At 39.2% G+C, this 23,948-nt stretch overlaps 1 protein-coding gene, 1 long non-coding RNA gene and 1 pseudogene across 8 annotated transcripts in view; 2 read left to right on the plus strand and 1 right to left on the minus strand.

Annotated features, from left to right (window-relative positions):
- The window catches only part of Bcl2l13 (BCL2 like 13), an 85,439-nt gene that overhangs the window by 58,114 nt on the left and 3,377 nt on the right, over positions 1–23,948 (plus strand). Inside the window, exons 1-2 of one of the 7 annotated variants that reach the window (XM_020153824.2) lie at positions 11,054–11,094; positions 11,844–11,963. The exons of 3 other annotated variants lie outside the window; for them this stretch is intronic. In XM_020153824.2, the coding sequence (XP_020009413.1) occupies positions 11,952–11,963 (12 nt within the window). In that variant the 5' untranslated portion in view covers positions 11,054–11,094; positions 11,844–11,951. Of the gene's footprint in view, positions 1–9,471; positions 11,095–11,843; positions 11,964–23,948 lie in introns of those variants that run through there. 3 more of the 7 variants (XM_074076421.1, XM_074076420.1, XM_020153819.2) reach the window with 3 other exon arrangements.
- LOC109678175 (uncharacterized) lies at positions 6,887–13,972 on the minus strand. Its single transcript, XR_012448933.1, has 4 exons — positions 12,678–13,972; positions 12,219–12,345; positions 11,871–11,971; positions 6,887–8,968 (listed from the first exon to the last, which is right to left on the minus strand). It is a non-coding gene; the product is annotated as an uncharacterized lncRNA (long non-coding RNA).
- LOC141424461 (U6 spliceosomal RNA) lies at positions 16,784–16,875 on the plus strand (annotated as a pseudogene).

Here is a 23,948-nt window from a genome sequence, read left to right on the forward strand (position 1 = left end):
CAAGAAAGTGATCTACACACTGATATTAGCAGAAGCACAGGCTGCGGATGATGCTCCATCCCACTTTCCTGAGCATAAGACATGGGCAGAATGCTGATGTCTTCCTCCACTTCAGGTGGGAATCCAAGATTCTGGATTAGCTGTATGAGTTGCCACATGGGCATGACTTCACAGAGTAGATAGTTGCCCTCTGAAATCAGTTGAAAGTAGAAGCAGCACCAACAGTGAATCATGAGTGTAAAATGATAGCTCATTGTGTATTTGCATATGTGAGAACATTTTTAAACCTTTTCTGTTTCTTTTCTGAACTACCTTGGTTTCAAATCATTTGCCTACTTCTGTTGAGTTGTTTTCTTTATAGTAGTTCTTTTATGCATTTTGAATTAATCTTTTCTCAGGGATATATTGCAGATACACTCTCCCAGTTTATGACATTTTAGGCTATATGATTAGAACTTAAAATTTTCATATGGTATATGAGTCTTTATCTTTTGATACTGGAGCACTGTATTACGGTTTTTGAAGTTTATTTAGGTCATTCCAATCATTTGTTACTCTTCCTTATCCCCCTCCTCAACCTCCCTTTTTAAAATAACTTATTTTGCTTTACTGGGATTTGAACTCAGGGCTTGTGCTTGTTAGACAGGTGCTCTATCACTTGATACCCCCAGGCCTCCTGCAAGTTTCTTTGAAGGATTTCATTATGATCTTTTCATATGTGCATAGGATGTACTTGGATCATATTTTCCCTCTTTTCACTCCCACCTCTTCCCCCAGGTAGTCCCCCTTTTATGTTCACAACTTTTTTTTTTTTAAGATGTAGATTCCACCTAGAAAACATTCAGTATTTGTCTTTTTTTTTTTTTTCTTAGTATTTGTCTTTTTGAGACTGGTTTAATTTCACTTAACATAATGATCTCTTTTTCATGCAGACATCATAATTTCACTCTTTATGACTAAGTTAATACTCCATCATGTATTATTCAACACATTTTCTTTTCCATTCATCTGATAGTGGGCTCTTAGACTAATTCCATAATTCGGCTGTTGTGGATAGTGCTGCAGAAAACATGAATGTACAGGTATCACTTTCGTATGCTGGCTTACATTCCTATGAGTATATACCCAGGAATGATAGAGCAGGTTTATAAGGTAGTTCTATTTTAGTTTTATGAGGAACCTCCATACTGATTTCCATCGTGGCTGTACTGGTTTACATTACCACCACTGGTGTGTGAGAGTTTCTTCCGTCCCTCTATTCCCAGTGTGTCCTCACCACTTGATAGTAGCCATTTCGACTGGGCTCCTGTGATGGAATCTCAGTGATGTTTGGATTTGCATTCCTTTATGGCTAAGGATATTGAACATTTGCAGTTCTTTTGGAAACTGTTTGATTCATTTGCACGTTTATTAATTGGCTTATTTGTCTTTTGGTGTTTAACTTTTTGATCTTTTTATATATTGTGGACATTAATCCCTTGTCCTATGGCAGAGATTTTCTCCCATTCTGTAGGCTGTGTCTTTACTCTATAATTGCTTCCTTTGATGTACAGAGCTTTTTCTTTTTTGTTTCCAGTACTGGAAATTGAACCAGGGCCTCAAGCTTACTAGGCAGTTGCTCTGCCACTCGATCTACACCCCAGCCAATGCAGAAACCTTTTAAATCTGATGGAATCCCATTTGTTACTCTTGTTCTTATTTCCTGAGCTATTGGAATCGTATTGAGAAAGTTGTTACCTATACTGATATCTTGATGTGTTTTCCTTGTGCTCCTCTAGTAGTTTCAGGTCTTATATTAAGCTTTTTTATCCGGTTTGAGTTGATTTTTGTATGGAGAGAAAGATACCAATCTGGTTTTCTTCTTCATGTAGATATCAAGTTTTCCTAATACCATTTGTGAAGAAGCTGTTTTTTTCTCCCAACATCTATTTGTAGTGCCTTTGTTCAGAATCAGATGGCTTAGCTGCCTGGGTTATTTCTGGGTCCCGTATTATCTATCTGTCTATTTATTTATTTATTTTTGGTGGTAGTACTGGGGATTGAACTCAGGGCCTTGGGCTCATATTTGTTAAGCAAGTACTCTACCACTTGAACTACACCCCCAGTCCTTTTACTTTCTCTTTCTCTCTCTCTCTCTTTTTTTTTTTTTTTTTTTTTGTTGGATAAGGTCTCATGCTTTGACCTAGGCTGTCTTCAGACCATGATCTTCCTACCTTCACCTCTCAAGTAGTTGGAATTACCAGCAGATACAACCATGCCTGGCCCTTGCTTTCTGTATTCTAGTCCACTGATCTATGTCTCTGTTTTTGTGCCAGTACCATGCTGGTTTTGTTACTATGGCTCTGTAGTGTAATTTGAGATCAGATATTTTTATATCTCTGGCATTGTTCTTTCTACTCAGGATTGCTTTGGCTATTTAGGGTCTTTGTGCTTCCATATGAATTTTAGGGCTTTTTTTTTTTTTTTTCCTATTTGTGTGAAGAATGTCATTGAGATTTTGATGGGGATTGCATTCAGTGTGTCTGTGGCTTTCAGTAATACAGCCATTTTCACAATATTAATTATGCCAATCGAAGAACATAAGAGATCTTTCTGTTTTCCAGTGTCTGATTTTATTTTTCAATGGTTTATCATCTTTGTTGGAGAAGTCTCTAATCTGCTTGGTTAAGCTTATTTCTTGGTTGGTTGGTTTGTTTTGAGACCATTGTGAATGGGATTGTTCTCTTGATTTCTTTCTCAGCCATGTTCATTATTGGTATGAAGAAAAAAGCTACTAATGTTTGTATGTTGATTTTTGTATCCTGATACTTTGCGAAAGTTTTTTTTTTTTTAAATCAGATTTAAGATTTCTGTGTAATCTTTAGGGTCTTTATGTACAGGATCTTCTTGTCTACAAATAAGGATAAGTTGTCTTCTTCCTTTTCTATTTGTATCCTCCCTTTTTTTCTTGCCTTATTAGGCTCTAAGAATTCAAGTATTATTACATTGAATAAGAGTAGAGTGGACACCTTTGTCTAGTTGCTAATTTTAAAGGAAGTTTCTTCCCCATTTAATATTATATTCAGGTCTTTTCTGTTCCTAGTGTCTTCAGACACTACTGTCCTGCGGTAACGTTGAACTTTTATCAAAGGCCTTTTCTTTGTCTGTTGAGGTGCTCATGCAGTTTTGTCCTCAATTATGTTTATTGATTTGCATATGGTGGACCATCCCTGGAATGAAACTTATTTGATCATGGTGTATGATCTTTTAAATGTGTCATTGAATTTGGTTTGCAGCTATTTTACAGAGAATTTTTGCATTCATGTTCATCAAGGATAGTCTATACTCCTTTTTTGTGTTGATTCCCTTTTGGTTTTGGTATCAGGGTAACGCTGGCTCAGTGGGATGAATGTGGTAGCATTCTTTCCTTTTCTATTTCATGAAATAGTTTGAGGAACATTGATGCTAGTTCTTTAAAAGTCTAGTAGAGTTCAGCAGTGAATCCATCTTTTCTTGGACTCTTTCTTGGATTTTTTTTCTTGGACTTTTCTTTCAGGTTTTTTTTTTTTTTTTTTTTTTTTATTTAGAGAATACTTTATTAGTTTCTGTAATCAAACCCACGTAGATAAGACCTTACATATTTAATACAGTGCGCTACCCTCTTTCAGGATTTTTTAAAAACAAACCTTTTAAATCATATAGTTAGCACAGTTGATAAGCAAAGGAAAATCTTTTTAAAATTATAAAGCAAGATAAAGCTATTCAGAAGGCTGACTTCTTCTCACAACATGTCTTTTTGTGGCACTTTCATATGACTACAAGCAATTAAAAATTGAAACCAAGAAAATGTGGGATTCATCACAGTGGCTTCCCTTTCCTTTGTGATTCATACTCACTTTCAGCTTCTCTGTAAACAGAACAGTTGCCTCATTTTAGGGAATTATCTTGAATTTCTAAGCATTTTTTGAGATACGTTGAGTTACTATTACATTTTTCTTTAGCTTTTTGAACATAGTTCATTTAGTTTTCAGAATATGTAAATATATACAGACATGTATATGTATATACTATTTTTAAATATTTGTGAAAGTGAACATTTGGAGAAGCTCAAACTATTTCTGTTGCCTGATTTTTTTTGAGTATGTGAAACTTTCATGTTTCTTTTAAATTTAAAAGTAGGTATTTTATGATAATGGTATACTAGCAGTATGAAATATCATTGTCCAAAATGTGCAGTATATGATATCTCTGCTAAATTTTATTATTTCTTAGTATTCTTGCTTTATATCAGATTTATTGGCATCCAGGAAATTGCCTCTGTCTCAAAGATTCAGCAGAGAATTTACTCAGATACTGAGTTAATAAAGATTGTTGCCTTTCCCAAGGGATTTGCACATTCATTCATTTTCAGTTCTCTCCATATTTTTCTCTGCCCCATATTCATTTATGGCTCTTTTGCACATTCATGAAGCTTCAGCAAATGATGATCTTCAGTTGAAAGAGCTGGTGATCCTAGAAACTCACATGTTCATAAGATACTAACTTCCATCAGCAGTAGTGCTGGGCATGGATAACACCTGGCAATTCAAGTTGAGTGAACATTTTCCAGCCAGAAGAGGGTCACTCCAGAAGATCCTCCACACCAGCCCTGGAATGGGGAAAAGGTAGAGTGAGATGGTAGTAGTTGGAGGCACTAATTGCACTGTTACTGTGCACAGTTTAGCAGCTGCTCAAGCCTAAACACTTTTCAGATTGTTACATGAATTTGTTAAGTCCAAGGCCAGAGCAACAGTTGTTTCACCAGTTTTGCAGATGGTCTTAGCTCTAAGTTGCACACTCTCATCGTTGTTCAGTGTATATCTCCAGTTTCTATTCAACTAAAACATTATAACCCACTTTGGAAATCCTTCTTACTCTTCTACATCTGCTGCAATATTTCTTATTCAGCAGGATTTAGTCTGTGTTGCTTCTCTGTGAACCCTTCTGTCATTAACCCATGTACATTTACCTCTCCTTTCTCTAAATTTCTATTATGCAATCATTTTGTAATTATTTTGCACATGTTACGCTTTTCTTCTCAGTAATATCCTGTCTTTGGAGAAGGGAATTTGGTTTTCATGCTTTTGAATAACAAAACAGGATAAGTATCCCAATACCAGGCATACTGCTTCATAACATAGTAAATTCTCAAAAGCCTGTTTCTACCCAAATATTTACAGAAGAAATTTGCCTCAAAGTCCATAAAGTCAAACCATATCCCAGGATGCTTGGTAGCACAGTTCCCATAGGAACTTTTGTAGGCGTATTTTAAATGTCCACCAACTTCTGCCCCCCATGATCTGAAAGTCCTGGGTAACCAGTATGTGAAGGATGAACCTAGAAGACATAAGAACTTTGGTCCTGATGAGGCCCAGCATTTCTTATAGGAACAAGAGGTATGTGCAGCAGTGTTATGGCAGTAAGCTAAAGATAACAAACAAAATTCAACTGAAAATTCAACTACTCTTAGAGAAAGAACTTAATAACTTTTATGATGAGCAGATTAGACAGATAGATGCAGGAGCTGATGGCTAGTTTATTTTTTAGGAAGGGTCTCACACTTTTGCTTGGGAGGCCTCAGACCTCCATCTTCTTAGTGCTGGGATTACGGATATGTACCATAGCACCTGGCTTTGTGTTTTTAGTTTTTTGTTATTGTTTGGCAATACTGGAATTTGAACTCAGAGCTTCATGCTTTAGGTAGTCTCTCTACCTCAAAAAGTGCCTCCAGCCATTGTTTTAATTATTTTTCAGATAGGGTCTCATGCTTTTTGCCTGGAGCCAATCTCAGACTTTGATCTTCTTACCTATAACTCCCATGTAGCTGGGATTATATTTGTGTTCCACTACACCTTGCTCATGAACCAGAGGTGTGGCTCAAGTGGTAGAGCACCTGCCTAGTGCAAAGCCCTGAGTTCAAACCCAGTCTCGCACACACAAAAAAAAACCTAGTAAGTCATCTTGCTCATTTGTCAAAATGGTATCTTGCTAACTTTTTTGCCTGGGCTGACCTTGTATCATGATCCTTTTGATCTCTGTTTCTTGATATAAGTGGGATTACAGGTGTGAGCCACTGTACCCAGACCTGGCTTTGTTGGGTTTTGTGTGTGTGTGTGTGTGTGTGTTTGTGTGTGTGTGTGTGTGTGTGTGTGTGTGTGGTATTGGAATTTGAACTCAGGGCCTCACACTTACTAGGCAAGCACTATGCCACTTGTACCAGCCCTTTTTTGTGTTGGGTATTTACAAGATAAGTCTTGTGAACTATTTGTTTGGATTGGCTTCAAATCACAATCCTCCTGATAGCTAGAGGTACAGCAAACTTCTAAATAATTTCTTTGGCATTTTAACCATTTCACTATCTTTGGATTCAATTACGGAGGTGTTAGGAGCTTTTGGAGGAGTCACACTGCCTTGCTTTTTCCTTTTCCTTGTGTTTCTGTGTTGTGATTCATAGGTTAATTTGTTGGGATGGATATCTTTTCCAGCTTTATTTGGTTGACGTCTTAGCTATCTTCTCTTAATGGCACAGTCTCTAGTACCAGTCCAAGAGAAGAAAACAAGCCACCATCGTGGTTGCTATTATAGCCATGTCAAGGTGGTATTGTATGCAGGCTGAGGTCTAGGCTAGTCCAGGGTCAGTCGTCAGTATTGAGGCTGCATTTAATTGAGAAGGTTTCCTTTGTTGCCCAGCAAGCTTTGCAGTCTGATCTGGGCAGCTTCCCTCTTGTTCCAGACCTCCTCCTTTGTGTACCTGGGGGTGGCAAATGTCCAAGTGTAGGGGTTCCCCCCATGTGTAGGAATGTAGGGGTAGCACACAGAGCCCTGAGAACTGTGCCAAAGGTGGAAAACTAAGGAAACCTGGCACTCATCTATTGGTCTCAGAGCTTTCAGATTTGCCCAGCAGTAAATCACCCTGAGAGGGAGCGGAAGCTGAGGATATTTTGTGGTCCACAGATCTGTGTTCATAGCTCTGGTCCTGCCTGATAGCTATCCACACTTAGCAGGGAAGCAGCTTCAGAGGCTGAGCAGTCCTCTGACCAAGGCTCAGCCTGGATCTCAGTCTCTGCAGTGATATACAGTGATGGGACTCTTCACCACAGAGTGGGGAGCCACCAACCCTGCACCCTTCACAGCTCAAGTTCCCCATTGCCTAGACTTCTTAGCAGGTCTATGTGTGACCCTCCAACTTCCCATGACCTCCTCTTTTTGCTGTGAGCCACCCAAACACTGTGTTTGGGGATTGGGGTAGGCTCCTTCACTTTCGATTGTTCCTTGTTTTGATGTCCCCAGAAAAACTCAGTTATGGACAATAGGTCCCCTTGTTTCAAACTGATTGACTGGGATCCTTCTGCTCTATCCAGATAGAATGATGGATAGGCAAGAAGCTCTTCCAGTTTTGAGGCCCATGCATTTGCAGGTGGCAAAGTGGATGACAGAAAGCAGCAGTAGTTTGACCTGGGTCTTTGACAGCAGATTCATCTCAGGGTTTGGGCCTGAGACTTCTGACACCTAGGGCTTGAGTTGGGATTTGGGCCTTAGAATTGGCTGAAGTGTTACAGTCCTTTGTGCCCCAGGCAGGGACATGTATTGAGGGGTCTCTTCACTGGCCAATCCCAAATGTCCACTATCGGTTTTACTGTCTCTGCTACTCATTGATACTGACTACTGCCCCAGTTATTTTACCTAGGCTGCTCAGCTGTAATTAGCCTGAGGCCGCTTCCACATAGGGTCACTCAGTTCCAGCCACCATGGGAACTACTGTCCTGATGTCAGGGCAGCTTCCTCCCTTTTGCCACTGCCATCTCTCTTGCTGCCACGGCTGCTTTTCTTTTTCTTTGTGTTACCAGCTCAGCAAAGATACGCAGGACCACTCGAGAAACTTTTTATTGGGACCTGATGCAGCAGCAAAAGATGGGGTCAGCAAAGGACAGGATGTCTCCCAGCCTGCTTACATATTGCCATAAGAGACAAGGACAAGGGTGTCTGCATCAGTCACAGCAGTTTCCTCTCATTTGCATTAATTATGGAAGAGTCCTTCATATAAATGAAGGACTTCATTTACACCAATCACAGGTCTGTGTTTTGCCAAAGTATACTCTTCTCTGGCCTGGGTGAAAGTGGCTGTCATGATGGCAAAAGTCTCCTACAAACTCTCTGATGGGGCAGTCTGGAACTGAAATTGTAAGGGCTGGCAGTGTGGCTGAAGAGTAGAGTGCCTGCCTAGAAAGAACAAGGCTCTGAGATCAAATCCCAGTACCACCAAAAAAGAAAAATTCATGGAACTGAAATTGTGCTTTGGGTGTTGACATGAGGGCAGTCCACCTGCCTGGTTAGAAGTCCTTTTCTTAAGGCAGCCAGGGTCTGAGAGAAGGGTCTAACAGCTGTCAATTAGGGAGTTAAATCTCCCCAGCTCCCAACATCTTAGCATATTTGAAGGAAGAATAAACTTTCAGAAGAGTGCTCCAACAAAAGTTTATCAGTAGCGGTCCTTTAACAGTACTTTACAGTGCTCTGATAATGCTTAACTTCTCTCTTAATGTCCAAGGGAGAGGTGGTAATAATGGAAATTTGGTTCCTTGAATGCAATGCCAATTCACAAATAATGAGAGCATGTTTTTTGGAGAAAAGGAAGTAAAGGTTTATTAATTTTGCCAGGCAAAATGAAGACTGTATAACCTACCATCTTTAAAAAAAAAAAAAAAAAATCCACTACAGTCTTAGTCCCAAGTGGGAGAGCAGGCTTTTAAATAAAAGAGAGCCCTGCAGTGGTAGCTTCTGGATTGCGTGCTAAGGCATGGCTTTGGGCCGGATGGTGGCCTTGGGTCTTAGAGTTGTTATATTTTTCTTTTCTGGACATTCCTTCCTTCCTTGATGTGCTAGATGTTCTTTCTTTCCCATGGAAAGGAGCATGATGACCTTGCCTGGAGCTATAAAGACATTCTTGAGTTCCCTGCATGGGAGAATGAGGGGTGGAAGACAGGACAATGAGAAGAAAAGAAAAAAAAATGTCATTTTAAAACTTGTATAACTGAAAGGAGGCTGGTTAATAAAGTGAGTGAATTATTGGGTTAAAACTAAAGTTGTGAGCATATTTAGGTATCTTTTCCTTACAGTGGGTCCTTACCATCTATTTCACTCCCTCATAATGGCACCTGACTATAGCTGTCCAAGATATGGGGAGAGATAAAATGGATTTCTTTCCCCAATGGGTAGCCTTTCATGCAGAAGAAGTCAGCATCCACCAAATCCCTGCGCAGGTAGGACTGCCAGTCTGTTACCAGGTCCACTTGGCTTGCCTTGTTGTGGCTTTGGGCAAAACCACCACCTGGGGAGGGGGGGTGGGCAGAGCCAAAGTTGGTGCTGTGTGGACTTTTTCCTTACTTCTGGTGTCCTTTTGTTTCTCCATGACTTTTTTTTTTTTTTTTTTTTTTTTTTTTTGGTAGCACTGGGATTGGAATGCAGGGCTTTGCATTGAGGCAGACATCCTGTTGCTTGAGCCACTCTTCCAGCCTTTTTTCTTGTGGTTATTTTTGAGATAGGGTCTCAATTTTTGCCCAGACCATGCTGAACTATAATCCTGCCATTGCTGGGATGATAGGCAGGCATCACCACACCTAAGATTTTTTGGTTGAGATGGGATCTCATGCTATATAAATCCTTCAGAGATTAACTTTAATACATAGTAAGCTTTCATTGATGGCTTGTGCTATGCTAAGGACCATGTTAGATGCTAAGAGTACAAAAGTTGAGTAAAATATAGGCTTCTTTGAATTAAGACCTGGTTGAAAGAATATATGGAAATAATTGTGTAGCTTGTTATATGCAGTGAGATAGAGGCCTGTTCATAGTGGAGTGAGAAGGCACAAGGAGGGAATGTAATTAAAAATACTAGTTCGGCTGGCAGAGTGGCTCAAAGCGCTAAGAGTACCTGCCTAGCAAGTGTGAGGCCCTGAGTTCAGACCTCATTGCTGCAAAAATGAATAAATAAAATAAATAAATAACAGTTCAATTACTATAACTCATCTTTACTAGAATTGCTAGCTTTTTGGAACTAGTATGTTTGTACTGACATTAGAATGACAAGATAAAGGGGTTTTATTTAGTTGGTTATTTTCTCTTCCTATTTTTCTCCCTCATTCTGCCTTTTTAGCTAGAGAATGATGTGTTTAGAACAGGATTGAAAGTCATAGGATTTGTTTCTGGCTTAGCTCTGCTAAATACTAACCCTGTGTTTTGGTGGGCATTCATTTAACTTTTTGGAACCTCAATTCCATCAGTTACAAAAAGAAGGAAAAGAGGAGCCCAGAGTAATCCTAGCTACTCAGGAGGCAAAGATCAGGAAGATCGAATTTCGAAGCCAGCCCTGGCAAATAGTTTGAGAGACCCTATCTCGAAAAAACTCTTCACAAAAAAAGGCTGGTGGAGTGGCTCAAGGTATAGGCCCTGAGTTCAAACCCCAGTACCACAAAAAAAAAAAAAAAAAAAAAAAGACACGGGAGATCGTTCTGTCTCACAAAGATAATGATGTAAAATATTTTCTGAAATTTCCATTTTTGCCAGGCATGGTGGCTACCCCTGTAATCTCAGCACTTGAAAGGCTGAGGCAGGAGGATCACAAGTTCCAGACCAGCCTGAGCTACATAGCGAGGCACTGTCTCAAAAATAAAAGAAAAAAAAAAAAAACGTTGCCTGGGCTGGGGATGTAGCTCAGTGGTGAAGTGTTTGCCTAGCATGCACAAAGCCCTGGGTTTGTACCACAAAAAAAAAGAAAAAAAGTTCTGTTTTTACAAAGCCAAGTTTTCAGGTATGTCTCTTAAGAGTGTGCTTGTGTACGTGTGTTTGTGTGTGTGTGTATGTTTGTTTCTTTTTCCTCTTCTTAAGTCTTCTTATAGTTTCCCTTGATTCTGACCTTTATTTGCCCTGCAGCCCAGTTAGGGCACAGACAAGCTGCGTGCTATGACTCTGAGTCATCTGCTCCCTCCTACTTTCTCACCCTCTTTCATTTCCTGGGATTGTCTTGCTATATTAGACTTACCCTCTGTTGTCTCCTGGAAAGGGCAATGCAAGTCCACTCTGGTAAGGCTCCTTTTTATTTTCTTCCTTGTCTTGTACTAAACTAAATATTTACCATAAAGGATTTAGTTTTAGATAACATGAAAGATTATTATGGAAATGTCATCTAATGTCTGTCAAATATTCTAATGTCTGAATAAAATTAATCCTTATCTCTTTTCCCTGACTTGAAACTTCTCATTTCTATTTTAAAGAATAGCAAACCTTGAAAAGGGTTGTTTATTTATTTATTTTTAATCTAGGATAAAATCTCTCTTAGAAACTTTCAGGTAAAGAATTTAATTTGTTAGAACAGTTTAGATCACTGTAGGAAGTGATCTGAAGTCAGTTATGTGGGTTGCAACTAAATCAACTTAGTAATTATTGTTTTACACAATCTGTTGTCTGTACAAGTTTGAGTGTTTACTGTTTTGGGTTCTGTTTTTTTTTCTTCAGCAGTAGGAATTGAACCCAACACCTGTGCATGCTGGGCACATGCTCTTGTCACTGAGCTACACTGCCAGCCCCTGTGTTGGGTTCTGAAATGTATCTTTTGTAGTCTTGGTCATCATATTGGGTAGAATATTACTTCCCTGGAGTTTGTTTCACATTCATGCTTTTATTATTTTACATTAATAGTGATCAAAGAGGCATTGGCTGTTATTGTCTTATTTGAATTTTAGAAAAACAATTATATGTTTTATTTTGTAAGAATAAAATAGATTTATTTAAGGTCTGAGAAGTAATGATAAGGGTTTGTTGGCATATCTTAGGGGAAGTGAGTTCCTAGATGCACTCACCAGTGAGGATGGGCTTTGGAATTCTGCCAGAATATCCTCATATGGAAAAGTGAAGTCCACAGAACTCGGCTTTCAGCAGCCATGACTCAGAAGGTAAAATACTGCCAATGTGACAAAATAACTTGTAATTAATGTGAACAACAACAAAAGAAGACACTTTGAAATAACAAAACACTGGAAATCATTAAGCAGTTACTGCACATTTTTTTAAAACAAAAAGTTTATTTTTATTGTAAAATATACATACCGTAAATATATCATTTAACCGTTTTTAAGTGTACAGTAGAGTGGCATTAAGTATATTCACATTGGTGTGTACTATATTAAAAAACAAAACAAATAAATTACCTTGAAAAAGTTACTGGGCCTCTTGTTTGCTGAAGCAGCCGCTCTGCCACTTGAGCCACTCCTCCAGTCACTGCACATTTTTAAGATGATTCTTTTAATGATTGTCAAGCTGCTTTTCACTTGGTTCCTACCACCAAAGCAAAATTATATTTATATTCTTTTATACTTGCTTTAAAATACTCTCTATCTATGTATCTGTTTCTTTCTGTTTTAACTGAAGAGTTTCATAATACATCTTTATGTGTTTGCTTGAAGAAAACAAGAATAACCTGTTGTATGTACTTCTAACCATACTTAAGAGGCACTGTGATAGAGTAGGAAAAACACCAGAATAGGAAGTACCAAGTCAGGGTAGCATAATGTAGACCTGAATCCTAGCTGTATAACAGTGGGAAAATTATTCATCCTCTGAGGCTTCTTCAGTGGCCTTATCTGTAAAATGCAAACAGTAAGCCTTACCTCTCATAGTGTTGTTATGAGGCTTAACTTGATAATTCAACCAGACTCTTCAGAAGGCACATAAGGGGATGTAAGGGTTACCTGTTTTTCCTGACATCTGATTCTTATAACCAGCAAAGGAACCATGGGAAAGTTACTTAATCTCTCTGAGCTTTGTTTGTTTATTTATTTATTTATTTTTAAAAAGACAGTTCTCTGATTCTTAATGTATATTTAAAATGTAATGGTGGATCAAGAGTAGTCATGAGTAGTTTTTTTTTTTTTTTTTTTTTATGAGTAGTTTTTCTTTTTCTGGGCCCTGTTACCCACCCCTTTTTGTATATGTGAGAGAGACAGACAGACAGAATCTCAATATGTATATATGTAGCTCAGGCTGACACCAAACCCCATAATCCTGCTGCTTCAGCCTTCTAAGTACTGAGATTACAGGCATGCACCATCATGCTCTGCTCCTTTGTGTTTTTTATATAAGTAGGGCCAATCAGCTAAATATGCCCAGCACTATAAATATTTTGTATTAGAAACAATTTATGTGGTTGGGATGGATCTTAAGATAACTTGTACATGTCATTCTTCTCATATGCTCAGTTTTAGGTAATATCACCCAGAACAGCTCTTACTCTTCATTAGTAACAGGAATCGTGAAGGGAGGAACCATTATTTTTATAACTTTGCTTTTTATGAATTGGTGCCTAGAAGTAAGAGTTTCAGTGGGCGTCTCTTCTTTCTTCAAGACTCTTTGATAAGAGAACAAAATCTTTGTCCTCATCATGGAAATAAGTTGTAAGATAGGGAGGCAATGACAGCAAATAAAAAGCTTTTAATCTGAGTTGGCTTTTAAGCACTATATTATTCCAAGGTTATAATTGGACAGACTTGTTGTTCTGAGATGAAAAGGAACAAAGAATGTTTTTAAGTCTTCTGTTACCTTTGAGCTGTTAAAATAATAAAGGAGGGGTGTAGCTCATTGGTAGTACACATGGTTGGCATGCATGAGGCCCTGGGGTCAGTCCCCAGCACCCCTTTTCCCCAAATCATAATAATAATAAGGGGAAAGGACATTTTATAGTAAATTCTTGCCAGTTTGTTAACTTTCCCTTATTTCCTCATTGTGGAAATTTTGAAATTTCCATTTCACTTAGTTTTAGAGTCCTAAAGCTCTCCTTTCTGAGAGTTAAAATTTCTACCTTTTTAGTTATGGCTCTTTATTGTTTTTTGCTTTCAAGTCAATTCTTGCTGTAAGAGCTTCTGTTTTTGGAAGTGCAGGTAAGCAACTTTTTGAGAGTTTCTATCACTGAGCATCTTTTACCCTTGGATGGGCATCTTTTACCCTTGGATGCCCTTCTGCTTGAAGAGCTATGTAAGATGACATCTTTTGAAATGGCATGAAAACAGATTGCAAAACTTGTAGAGGGCTGGAGGCATTGCTCAAGTGGTAGAGCACTTACCAGCAAAAGGCACTGAGTTCAAAATCCAGGACTGCAAAAACAAAACAAATAAACAAAAACAAGAACTTGAAGAGCATGAGCAGACAGAGCAGATGCAAATCCAAGGCTAAGACTAAAGAAAAAAACTGAACACTCCTTGTTTTCAAATAACTGAGTTGAGAATTGGGGGTTAATAACAGGCTTGGAGTTTTTTCCTGAAAAATGTTAAATGTACATGAAATAGTAAGAGGAGTACACTGTTTTAAGCCACATGTGAGGTAACTGGTGTTGTCTGACTTTGTTTCTGAGGTGAGGTCTCTATGTTGCCTGGGCTGATGTCACATCCTGGGCTCAGTCCTACCTCAGCCTCATGAGTAGTTGGGACTGCATTACGCAGCCCCGTGCTTGGTCACATGACTTAATATCACTCCAAGTACAAATTGTTACAAAAAATAGTATGATACTGGTTTTAGAAAAGGGTGCTTTTTAAAGAGAAGGCACATTATGTGACCCTGAGAAGTCCTTTGTAACGTGTGTTTAAGATCCTTTTACTTTTTTCTCAAGGCCTCTCAGTCCCTTCTTTTGCTTTTAGGTTATTTTTCAGGTAGGGATCTAGTGTATTTTTGCCTCTGCTAGGACCTAGATCCTCCTTCCTATACCTCCTGCCTAGCTGTACTTGCAGGCATATGCCACCATAACTGACTTGCTGGTTAATTGAGATGGGGTCTCACTTTTTGCCCAGGTAGTATCACACTGCAGTCATTCCAGTTTTTGCCTACTGAGCAGCTGGCATTATAAGTGTGAGCCACTGTACCTGGCTTTTTTGTTTGTTTTCTTAAGACAGGGTCTTGCTATGTATCCCAGACTGGCCTTGAACTCTCAACCCCAGGCCAAGTGCTAGGATTACAAGTGTGCACCACCACACCCAATTTACCTATACTCTTGATATGGCTTTGGTGACAAGGTTGTTGTCATTCTTGGGCCACCATTTTTTCAGGATGGTTAAAGAAATGGTACCCTGAGTAAAGAGAAGCAAAATATGCTGGGTGCCTGTGGCTCACACCTGTAATCCTAGCTACTTAGGAGGCAGAGATCAGGAGGATAGAGGTTCAAAGCCAGCCCGGGCAAATAGCTTGCAAGACCCTATCTCAAAAAAGCTCATCACAAGAAAGGGCTGATGGAGTGCCTCAAGGTGTAGGCCCTAAGTTCAAGCCCCAATACTGAAAAAAAAAAAAAGTAACAAAATGAATTCACCTTGCCCATATCATTCTTCATTATTGGTAACTTACTAAGAGTCAGCAAAGCTCAGGATATAAAGGACATGAGTGTGTGTATTGAGCAAATGAAGTGATTACCTTATAGTCTGTGGAGAGTCTCAGTCACTCACCTCTGCCTGTGTGATGCACTTCAGTGTGTCTGGACTTTGGTTGCAATGAGCTGTACCCTTTCACCTTTAGCAAGGCAGAAGGCCTGGGTCTCTCTTTTATTAAGATTCCAAGTTAACTTTTTTTGGTTGCAACATTAGCATGGAAACACTTAAAGTGGGAGAGGAGGTGGAGGGCAGGGAAGTGGCCCAAACAATGTATACACATGTGAGTAAGTGTAAAAATGATAAGATAAAAAATAAAAGACTGGTGGAGTGGCACAAGCACTAAGAGTGCCTGCCTAGCAAGCATGAGTGCCACCAAAAAAAAAAAAAAGTGTAATCCTAATGTTTCTTTGCTAAAGATACCACAATAGTGGAGATTAAATCTCCACTAAAGGTTATTTCACTCACTTGGCAAGGATAATATGACAACTCTTAGCATTTCTGGTAATATAGAATGGTGCAGGCACTATGGAAAGTAGTATGACATTTCTTAAAAAATTACCATATGATCCACTAATTTCACTCCTGGGTATGTACCCAAAAGAATTGAAAGAAAAGACTCAAACAGATACCTACACAGCATTATTGAAACGGTATGAATACACTTAATGATAATAAACTGTACATGTAAAGGTGGTTAAAGGGTAAATTTTATGTATATTTTACTACAATAAAAATGTTAAAATGAAAAAAAAAGAAATTCTTAAAAAGTTTCACAGATTATTCTAATTAGGCAGCAAAGTTTGAGGCCCTCTGTAGCATATAATGTCCCTATCTAGATTACAGCCTTTGAAAGAGAGCATTCGGTAATCTTAATCTTCCGTCTTCAACCTAAGAGTACACCTGTGAGTTTATTATATACTCATTGTTTAAACACATCCTAAACATAAAGAAGCCAGTTATTTAGTTGTTCAAACTAAACAAATATCAAGAAAGCCATGGTAAAGTATGAGTTTTCTTGTAGGTGTTGTAGAATCCAAAGAAAACTGGTACACTGTAAGGTAGAGCTTCATCGGGAAAGGTTTCTATAAGGAAAAAGTGAAAAGCAGCAAGGATTAGTTAGATGAGTTCAGGGATCCAGGGGCCATGGCTCAAGAGTATCTTCTACTAGGACATAGGAAATGTTCATCATGTTCTGAGTTTTCTGTGTTTGAGCCACTTACGAGGTTTGTTTGTTTAAGACAAGGTCTAGCCTTGGTTGTACTTGAACTTAAAATCCTCCTGCCTTAGCCTCCTGAGTACTGGGATCACATGTGTGTGCCTTGGTGCCCAGCTCTAAACTGAGCTTTGGTTTTGAAAAGGCAGTTCTGGTGTTTGCTTCGGCAGCACATATACTAAAATTGGAACGATACAGAGAAGATTAGCATGGGCCCCTAAAAAAAAAAAAAGAAAAGGCAGTTCTGAACCTACTCAGTCCTGCTCAGACTACCACTGGTTATTTTCCTTCTCTGTTTATAGTAGAAAGTGGAAAGCAAAGGTATCTCCCTTTCAGACAGGATTATGGGTCTAGAATAGCCACCTGTAGCACATCTTATGTGCATATAAAGAACATTCTGTCTGTGGGATTGGTGACTCCAAGGCAGCAGTCCTACAGTTAAGAGTGCAGCAGTTATTTCAGTGGAAAAGACCCGAGTCAAGAACTAAAACAGCTTAAGTTCTATTAATGGTTATTAATATTATACTAACTTTACATATTGTGTAATTGCAATTAATATCATAAGAACATACAGAATCTAATAAGGTACATGGGAGGAGTGGGACATACTTTGTCCTTTTTGCTTTATAACGAAGACTAACAGATGAATCCTAGGTGTTTAGAAGAGATGAGAAAGATTCAGGTGGGCAGAATTGAAAGAGAGAACATTCTAGGTAGGTGGGAGTGGGTCTTGAGTCAGAGGTTGATGCTTCTTCAGCACCAGTACTATATGACCTTGCACAACAAAAACAGGTGCAGTTCCTATGTGTGGAAATACAGAAATGAATGAAGAGTTGTATTGTACTTAACATACTTGAGAAAATAAAAGTGGCTATTGTTTAGAGCTTCTTTTACAGCTAGAAATGAGACCAGCTTTACAATCATGCAAGCATTTATTGAGCATTACTATTTGCTGAGCACGTATTAGGGTTTGCTGGGGAGAGGGAGGGAACGACGAAGTTTAAAGCATGTTTTCTCCCCTTGAAGTGTTTGTGTTCTTAGACAATCCTACCTTACGATAGTTCAATGTACAACTAAACTTTACTATGTGTATATGGGTACATACCGTATTTACTTTCAGAACAGACTTCAGGAAGTTACATGGGATATTTAAATTTTATTATAAAGTAGACTTGGTGTTAGATAATTTTGCCAGCTGTCGGCTAACATAAGTGTTCTGTGCACATTTGAGGTAGGCTAGACTAAGTCAGGGTGTTGAGTGTGTTAAATGCATTTTCAGCTTAAGATACTTTCAATGTATAATGGGTTTATCAGGATGTCACCCTGTTGTAAGTTGAGGGACACCTATAGTTTGGGGGAATTGTAATATGTGTGAAAAAATTAGAAGTATGGAACAGAATTTGTCATTATGATATTTTGTGTGGCCCAGACTCACTGAGTTCTCTAGAACTCAGGAGAAGGGAGGAAGATTAGATTCAGTGGTCTAGAGAGATGGAATTTAAGCCAGCCTCTGATGGAATTTTAAACAGGGTTCCACAGATAGCTTCAGGGAGTCTGAAATTTCTCCTAAAATGGCATGCTGCTTTGTATGAATGCACAGGTTTTTTTTATTTTGTTCTCTTGCTTTTATCTTTTGAGACCAAATCTTGCCAGGTAGCCCATGTTAATTTCAAACTCTGATTCCCTTTGGCTCAGTCTCCTGAGTTCCAGTTCACAGGCATAAAGCCACCATGCCCAGATTGAATGCACAGTTTTAAGGTAGAATTCCCACACTTTTTTATATTTGCAAAACACTTTCTGTTCCCTCAAAATGTTAAACAAGCCAGCGTCCACATGAATAGGGCAGCAGGGCCTGAGCATTTAGTACCAGCACTTGCAGGGGCAGTGCATGCACTGGCTAAGACCAGCCTTTCCTCTTACATGGAGTACCTACAGTATGATTAAGACAGATTCGGTTTAGTTCAGTTGCCCATTTCTTAATTGGTTCATTGATTTTGAGAGAGTTTAGTTTCTTAAGCTCCTTATATATTCTGGTTATCAGTTCTTTGTCTGATGTGTAGCTGGCAAATATTTTCTCCCACTCTGAATGGTCTCTTCAGTTTAGAGACCATTTCTTTTGTTGTGCAGAAACTTTTTAGTTTCATGTAGTCCCATTTGTCCTTCCTTTCTCTTAGTTGCTGAGCTGCTGGGGTTGTATTGAGGAAGTCCTTGCCTATGCCTGTTACTTCCAGGGTGTTTCCTGCTCTTTCCTGGGCTAATTTCAGAGTTTCGGGTCTGATATTAATGTCTTTCTTATTATCGCTTAGGTCTACTCTTCAATGGAATTGGAGAAATTCTGCCTGGAAGCGAGAGGGGTAGAGGGGAGAAGGAGGGGGGCGGGGGGCAGGAGGGAGAAATGGCCCAAACAATGTATGCACATATGAATAAATGAATAAAAAAAAAGACAGATTCGGAGCTGGGTGCCAGTGACTCATGCCTGTAATCCTAGTTACTCAGGAGGCAGAAATTAAGAGGGTTGAGGATCAAAGCAGTCCCAGGCAAATAGTTCATGAGACCCTATCTTGAAAATACCTATCACCAAAAAAAAAAAGGGCTTGTGGAGTGGCTCGAGGGGAAGCTCCTGAGTACAAGCCCCAGTACCGCAAAAAACCAAAACAAAAAAAAAAAAAACAAACCAGATTTGGGCTAAATGATGGCTCTAGGAGTAGAGAGGAAAGACTGACTTTACCTCCTGTAACACTACTGTGCTATAGCTTTTTGAAATTTATATTTGGTTTGCTAGGAAAGCATTAACGTGCTCAAGAAGGATAATGACCTAAATAGTATATGACCTTGCCTTCTTGGCCAATTATCTAGAAGAACCAGATTAGTAGATTTCAAATGTAGCACTACTATGTTTTATAAAATTGAACTGAGCCTTTATCTAATAGCCAGAGGGTACCTTTGAGTCATGTTTCCTGCTCTGAGATATTGATGGGGTAGAAGAGGGGCCATATTGGGTGCAGGGATTAGAATATATTTTTCAGTAGAACTGAGGTCTTTGTCAGACTTAGCAAGAGTATGATAAAACATTTTATGAAATGAGGCAAGCATAAAAAGGGAAAACATAAATACCAGTGTGGTTGCACAGCATTGTGAATGTACTAAAAAGCACTATATTGTACACTTTAAAATGGTGAATTTTAGCTGGGTGCCAGTAGTTCACGCCTGTAATCCTACTACTTGGGAGTCATCAGGAGGATCACAGTTCCAGGTCAACTTGGGCAAAAAATGTTCATGAGAACCCATCTCAATTGATAAAAGCTGGGCATGATAGGGTGTATCTGTCATCCCAGCAATCTAAAATCAGAGGACCACAGGACAGGCCATCCTGGGCAAAAAGTAACACCTTATCTCCAAAATAACCAGAGCAAGAAGGACTGGAGACGTGACTCAGGTAGAGGAGTGCCTGCCTAGCAAGTACAAAGTCCTGAGTTTATAATCCAGTACTGCAAAAAGAAAAAAGAGTGGGGATGGGGGAGAGGAAGGAAAGAAAGAAAGAGCCAGGTTCTAGTGACTCATGCCTATAACCCTAGGTATTCATGAGGTAGAGATCAGGAGGATCAAGGTTCAAAGCCAGCCTAGGCAAATAATTTAAGAGACCCTATCTCGATAAAACCTGTCACCAAAAAAAAAAAAGGGCTGGTCGAGTGTCTTAAGTGGTAGAGCAAGTGTGAGGCTCTGAGTTCAAACACCAATACTGCCAATAAAAGAAAGAAAAGAGCCTGGTGGAATTTTATATTGAAGATTATATTGCAGTAATAGGTTAACCTGGAAATAATTAACATCTTTTTATATTCTTCTGTGTTCCAGTCTATGCATATACTATATATAGCCTTTTAATTATTTAGGACATCTTTAATTTCTCTCAATAACATTGTAGATTTGTTTTGTGGTACTGGAGTTTGAACTCAGAGCCTCATGCTTGCTAGGCAGGAACATGATAGGTTTTTGTGGAGAGTTACCATATGATATGGTCTTACTTCCTTTTTAATTTTTGCCTACTTTGGATTAATACATATTTTTAACCTTTCCTGAAGGTATTAAAGGCTGCTTCAAATCCTCTGTATTAAATACATTAATGGACTAAGGGACGTGGTTTATTGGTGGAAGGGCTTGCCTGGCATGTGCAAGGCCCAAAGTTTAAAAACAAAAACTCCACTTACTAATGAAAGTGCTGCCAATTCACATGCTTAAGACCTCATCACAGCTTCTAGTCAGTCATCTCTGTTTTTTGTTTTCTGAACTGAACCAACAATCCCCAAACCCTTTTCCCCTCTACTTGCCTCTCTCCTTCCCTTCCTCTTTCTCTCTCTCACCTCTTCTGGATCTTTCCAGTAGTCTAGATTCAAAGGAAACTCCCCAAGACAAGGGTCATCCTCAAAAGGTTGGAGGGCTAGAAACAACCACCCCTCCACACACTTTTTTTTGTTTGCTTGGGTTTTCTTGTTTTGTTTTGGGGTTTTTTTTTTTTTTTTTGGTACTGGGGTTTGAACTCAGGGCCTTGCACTTGCAGGGCAGGTTGCTTTACCATTTGAGCCATGCCCCTAGCCAACCTGCCCCCTTTTTTAGAGACAGGGTCTCATTACGTAGCCCAAGCTGGCCTCAATTGAGATTCTCCTGCCTCAGATTCCTGAGTGCAGAGCTAACAGGAGCGTGCCACCCCCAGAAGCCTATTCTCCCCTCAAAGCCACCCACCCTTCCAGTTTCCTAATTGTATACTATTGGAATTTCTAAGGAGAGACTCTGCTTTCTATTTTTGTGAAATCTCTACTTTTAGAAGAGATGGAGGAAGAGGGAGAAATTTATAGATCACCCTTCTTAGAGGAGGATATTGTTTCAAATCGTTTTTTCTTTTTTTATTCTACCTATTTGGGCTTTTACAAATTTTTTAACTAATTAATTTCTTTATTTATTTTTGAGATGGGGTCTCACTGTTTTGCCCAGGCTGGTGTTTAACTCCTGGACTCAAGTGATCCTCCTGTCTTTACTGCACACACTAGCCTGCCAGGCCTGGCCTGGTGGTATTTTAGAATAGTTCTTTGTTCTACTGCCATACTATCAAAAAGACACTAAAACAATGACAACACACACAATAATCATAATAGTGATAAAGTAGCATCATTTGTCAATTAGTTTCTATGTACTCGGTACTATGCTAAGGACTATAGTACACCTAATTTTTTTTTTTTTTTTTTGGTGGGAGTGGGAATTTAACTAAGGGCTTCATACTTGTAAAGCAGGGGCTCTAGTGCTTGAACTACACATCCAGTCCATTTTGCTCTGGTTATTTTGGAGATGAGGTCTGTAAAACTATTTACTCAGACTGGCCTTGAACCTTGATCCTCCTTATCTCAGCCGTCTGAGTAACTAGGATTATAGGCGTGAGCCACCGGTGCCTGGCATTATACTTAATTTTTAAAACAATCTTTTCTGTCATCCCTGTTTTGTTTGTGAAGAAATCGAAGTTTGAAGGTTAGGCAAGACAGCCAAATCAAGAGATGGAATTCAAACCAGTTCTTTTTTTTCCTACAATTTTTTTTGTTTTTACTTGCTGTACTACTTTTCCTCTCTGCTTATTTCATATTCATGACTGGCTCTGATGCCCATCAGGACATCTTCCTAAGATCAAAGGTTGAGCTAGAAAGTGGGCAGAAATAGAATGTTGACAGTATGATCATGGAATTTGCCTGCTTGTATCTCTGGCTTTGTGTGTGTTTATGTGTGTGTGTGTGACTGATCCTTGGTGTGCACAGGTGTTGGTCTTGTTTGAAGAAGAGAATTATTTTATTACACATGAATAGCAGCTGTACTCATAAAGTAGAAATTATGTGTTTTATGTGCCCTTCTTAAACTTTATGTACCATTTATGAGTGTCAGCCTTCTTGTAAAACTCTCTAGCTTTCTATGACATTATAATCCATTATTCTCTTCCTGCCTTTCTTACGATGTCTTAACCTCCAGGTTTGCCTAGCACCTGTTCAGATACCTATTTTAAAGCTTAGTATTGTATTGAAATTAATTCTTCATATGTGTCTTCTTAGCTGGACAGTACGTTTTCTAAGAACAAAAATGAATCTTTTTTTTTTTTTTTTTTCTTTCAGTGGGACTGGGGTTTGAGCTCAGGCTTTGTACTTGCAAAGCAGGTGCTCTAGCACTTGAACCACATCTCCAGTTCATTTTGCTCTGGTTATTTTGGAGATGGGGTCTTGCAAACTATTTGCCCAGGCTGGCCTTGAACCTTGATCCTCCCAATCTCAGTCTCCCAAGATAGCAAAGATAATAGGTGTGAACCACTGGTGCCCAACTCAAAAATGAGTCTTGTTTTTCCTTGTAGCCCTAGTGAGTAACCTGGCACTTGATGAGTCATAGGCACACAGTGCTTCTGTTAAATAAAAATGAAGGTCTCCAGTATTTGTCTTTGTCACTTTGCTAAAGAAAGAAGCAAGAGTCCCAGCATTTCTTATGTCTCTGTTCTGGCATGGTATCAGAGTAATGTTTTGTTTTGTTTTGTTTGAGTTGGGGCTTCACTATGTTGCCCAGACTGTGGCTCCAAACTTCTGGACTCAAGTGATCCTCCTGCCCCCGCCACCCCATCCCAGCTGGGAATGGAACTCAGGGTCTCATGCATGCTATGCAGACTCTCCTACCACCAAGCTGCACCCCCCTTTCCCCCACAGCCTTTCAGAGTTATTTTTCCTTATTTTCTTTTTGGCTATACTCAGGGCCTCACGCTTGCTAGGCAGGCACTTGAGCCACTCCACCCAGACCACCAGAAGTTTTTCTTTTTTGTCCAGAGAAGTTTTGTTTTGTTTGCGGTACTGGGGCTTGAACTCAGTGCCTACATCTTGAGCCACTCCACCAGCCCTTTTTTTGTGATGGGTCTTTTTGAGATAGGGGCTCACAAACTATTTGCCTAACTGCCTTCAAACCTCAATCCTCCTGATCTCTGTCTCTTCTGCTTCCTGAGTAGCTAGAATTACAGGCGTGAGCCACCAATGCCAGGCTCAGTTATTTTTAATGCAGAATTCTGAATACAATTTGTATATCAAAAACTACAATGACTGTTGGCTGTGAAATAGATTCCCTATTTCCACTTCTCTATCAGTCACATTCCTCTATGGTTCTATTCTAACCAAAATTTCTATTCTTCATATACCCAATGAACTAATTAAATTGGGCTACTTGCTGGGCCTAGTGGCACATGCTTGTAATCCCAAAACTCACGAGAACCGAGGCAGGAGGATTGTGAGTTAGAGGCCAGACTGGACTACATAGCA

The sequence above is a fragment of the Castor canadensis genome, chromosome 6 (assembly GCF_047511655.1).
Source record: "Castor canadensis chromosome 6, mCasCan1.hap1v2, whole genome shotgun sequence".
NCBI lineage: Eukaryota > Metazoa > Chordata > Mammalia > Rodentia > Castoridae > Castor > Castor canadensis.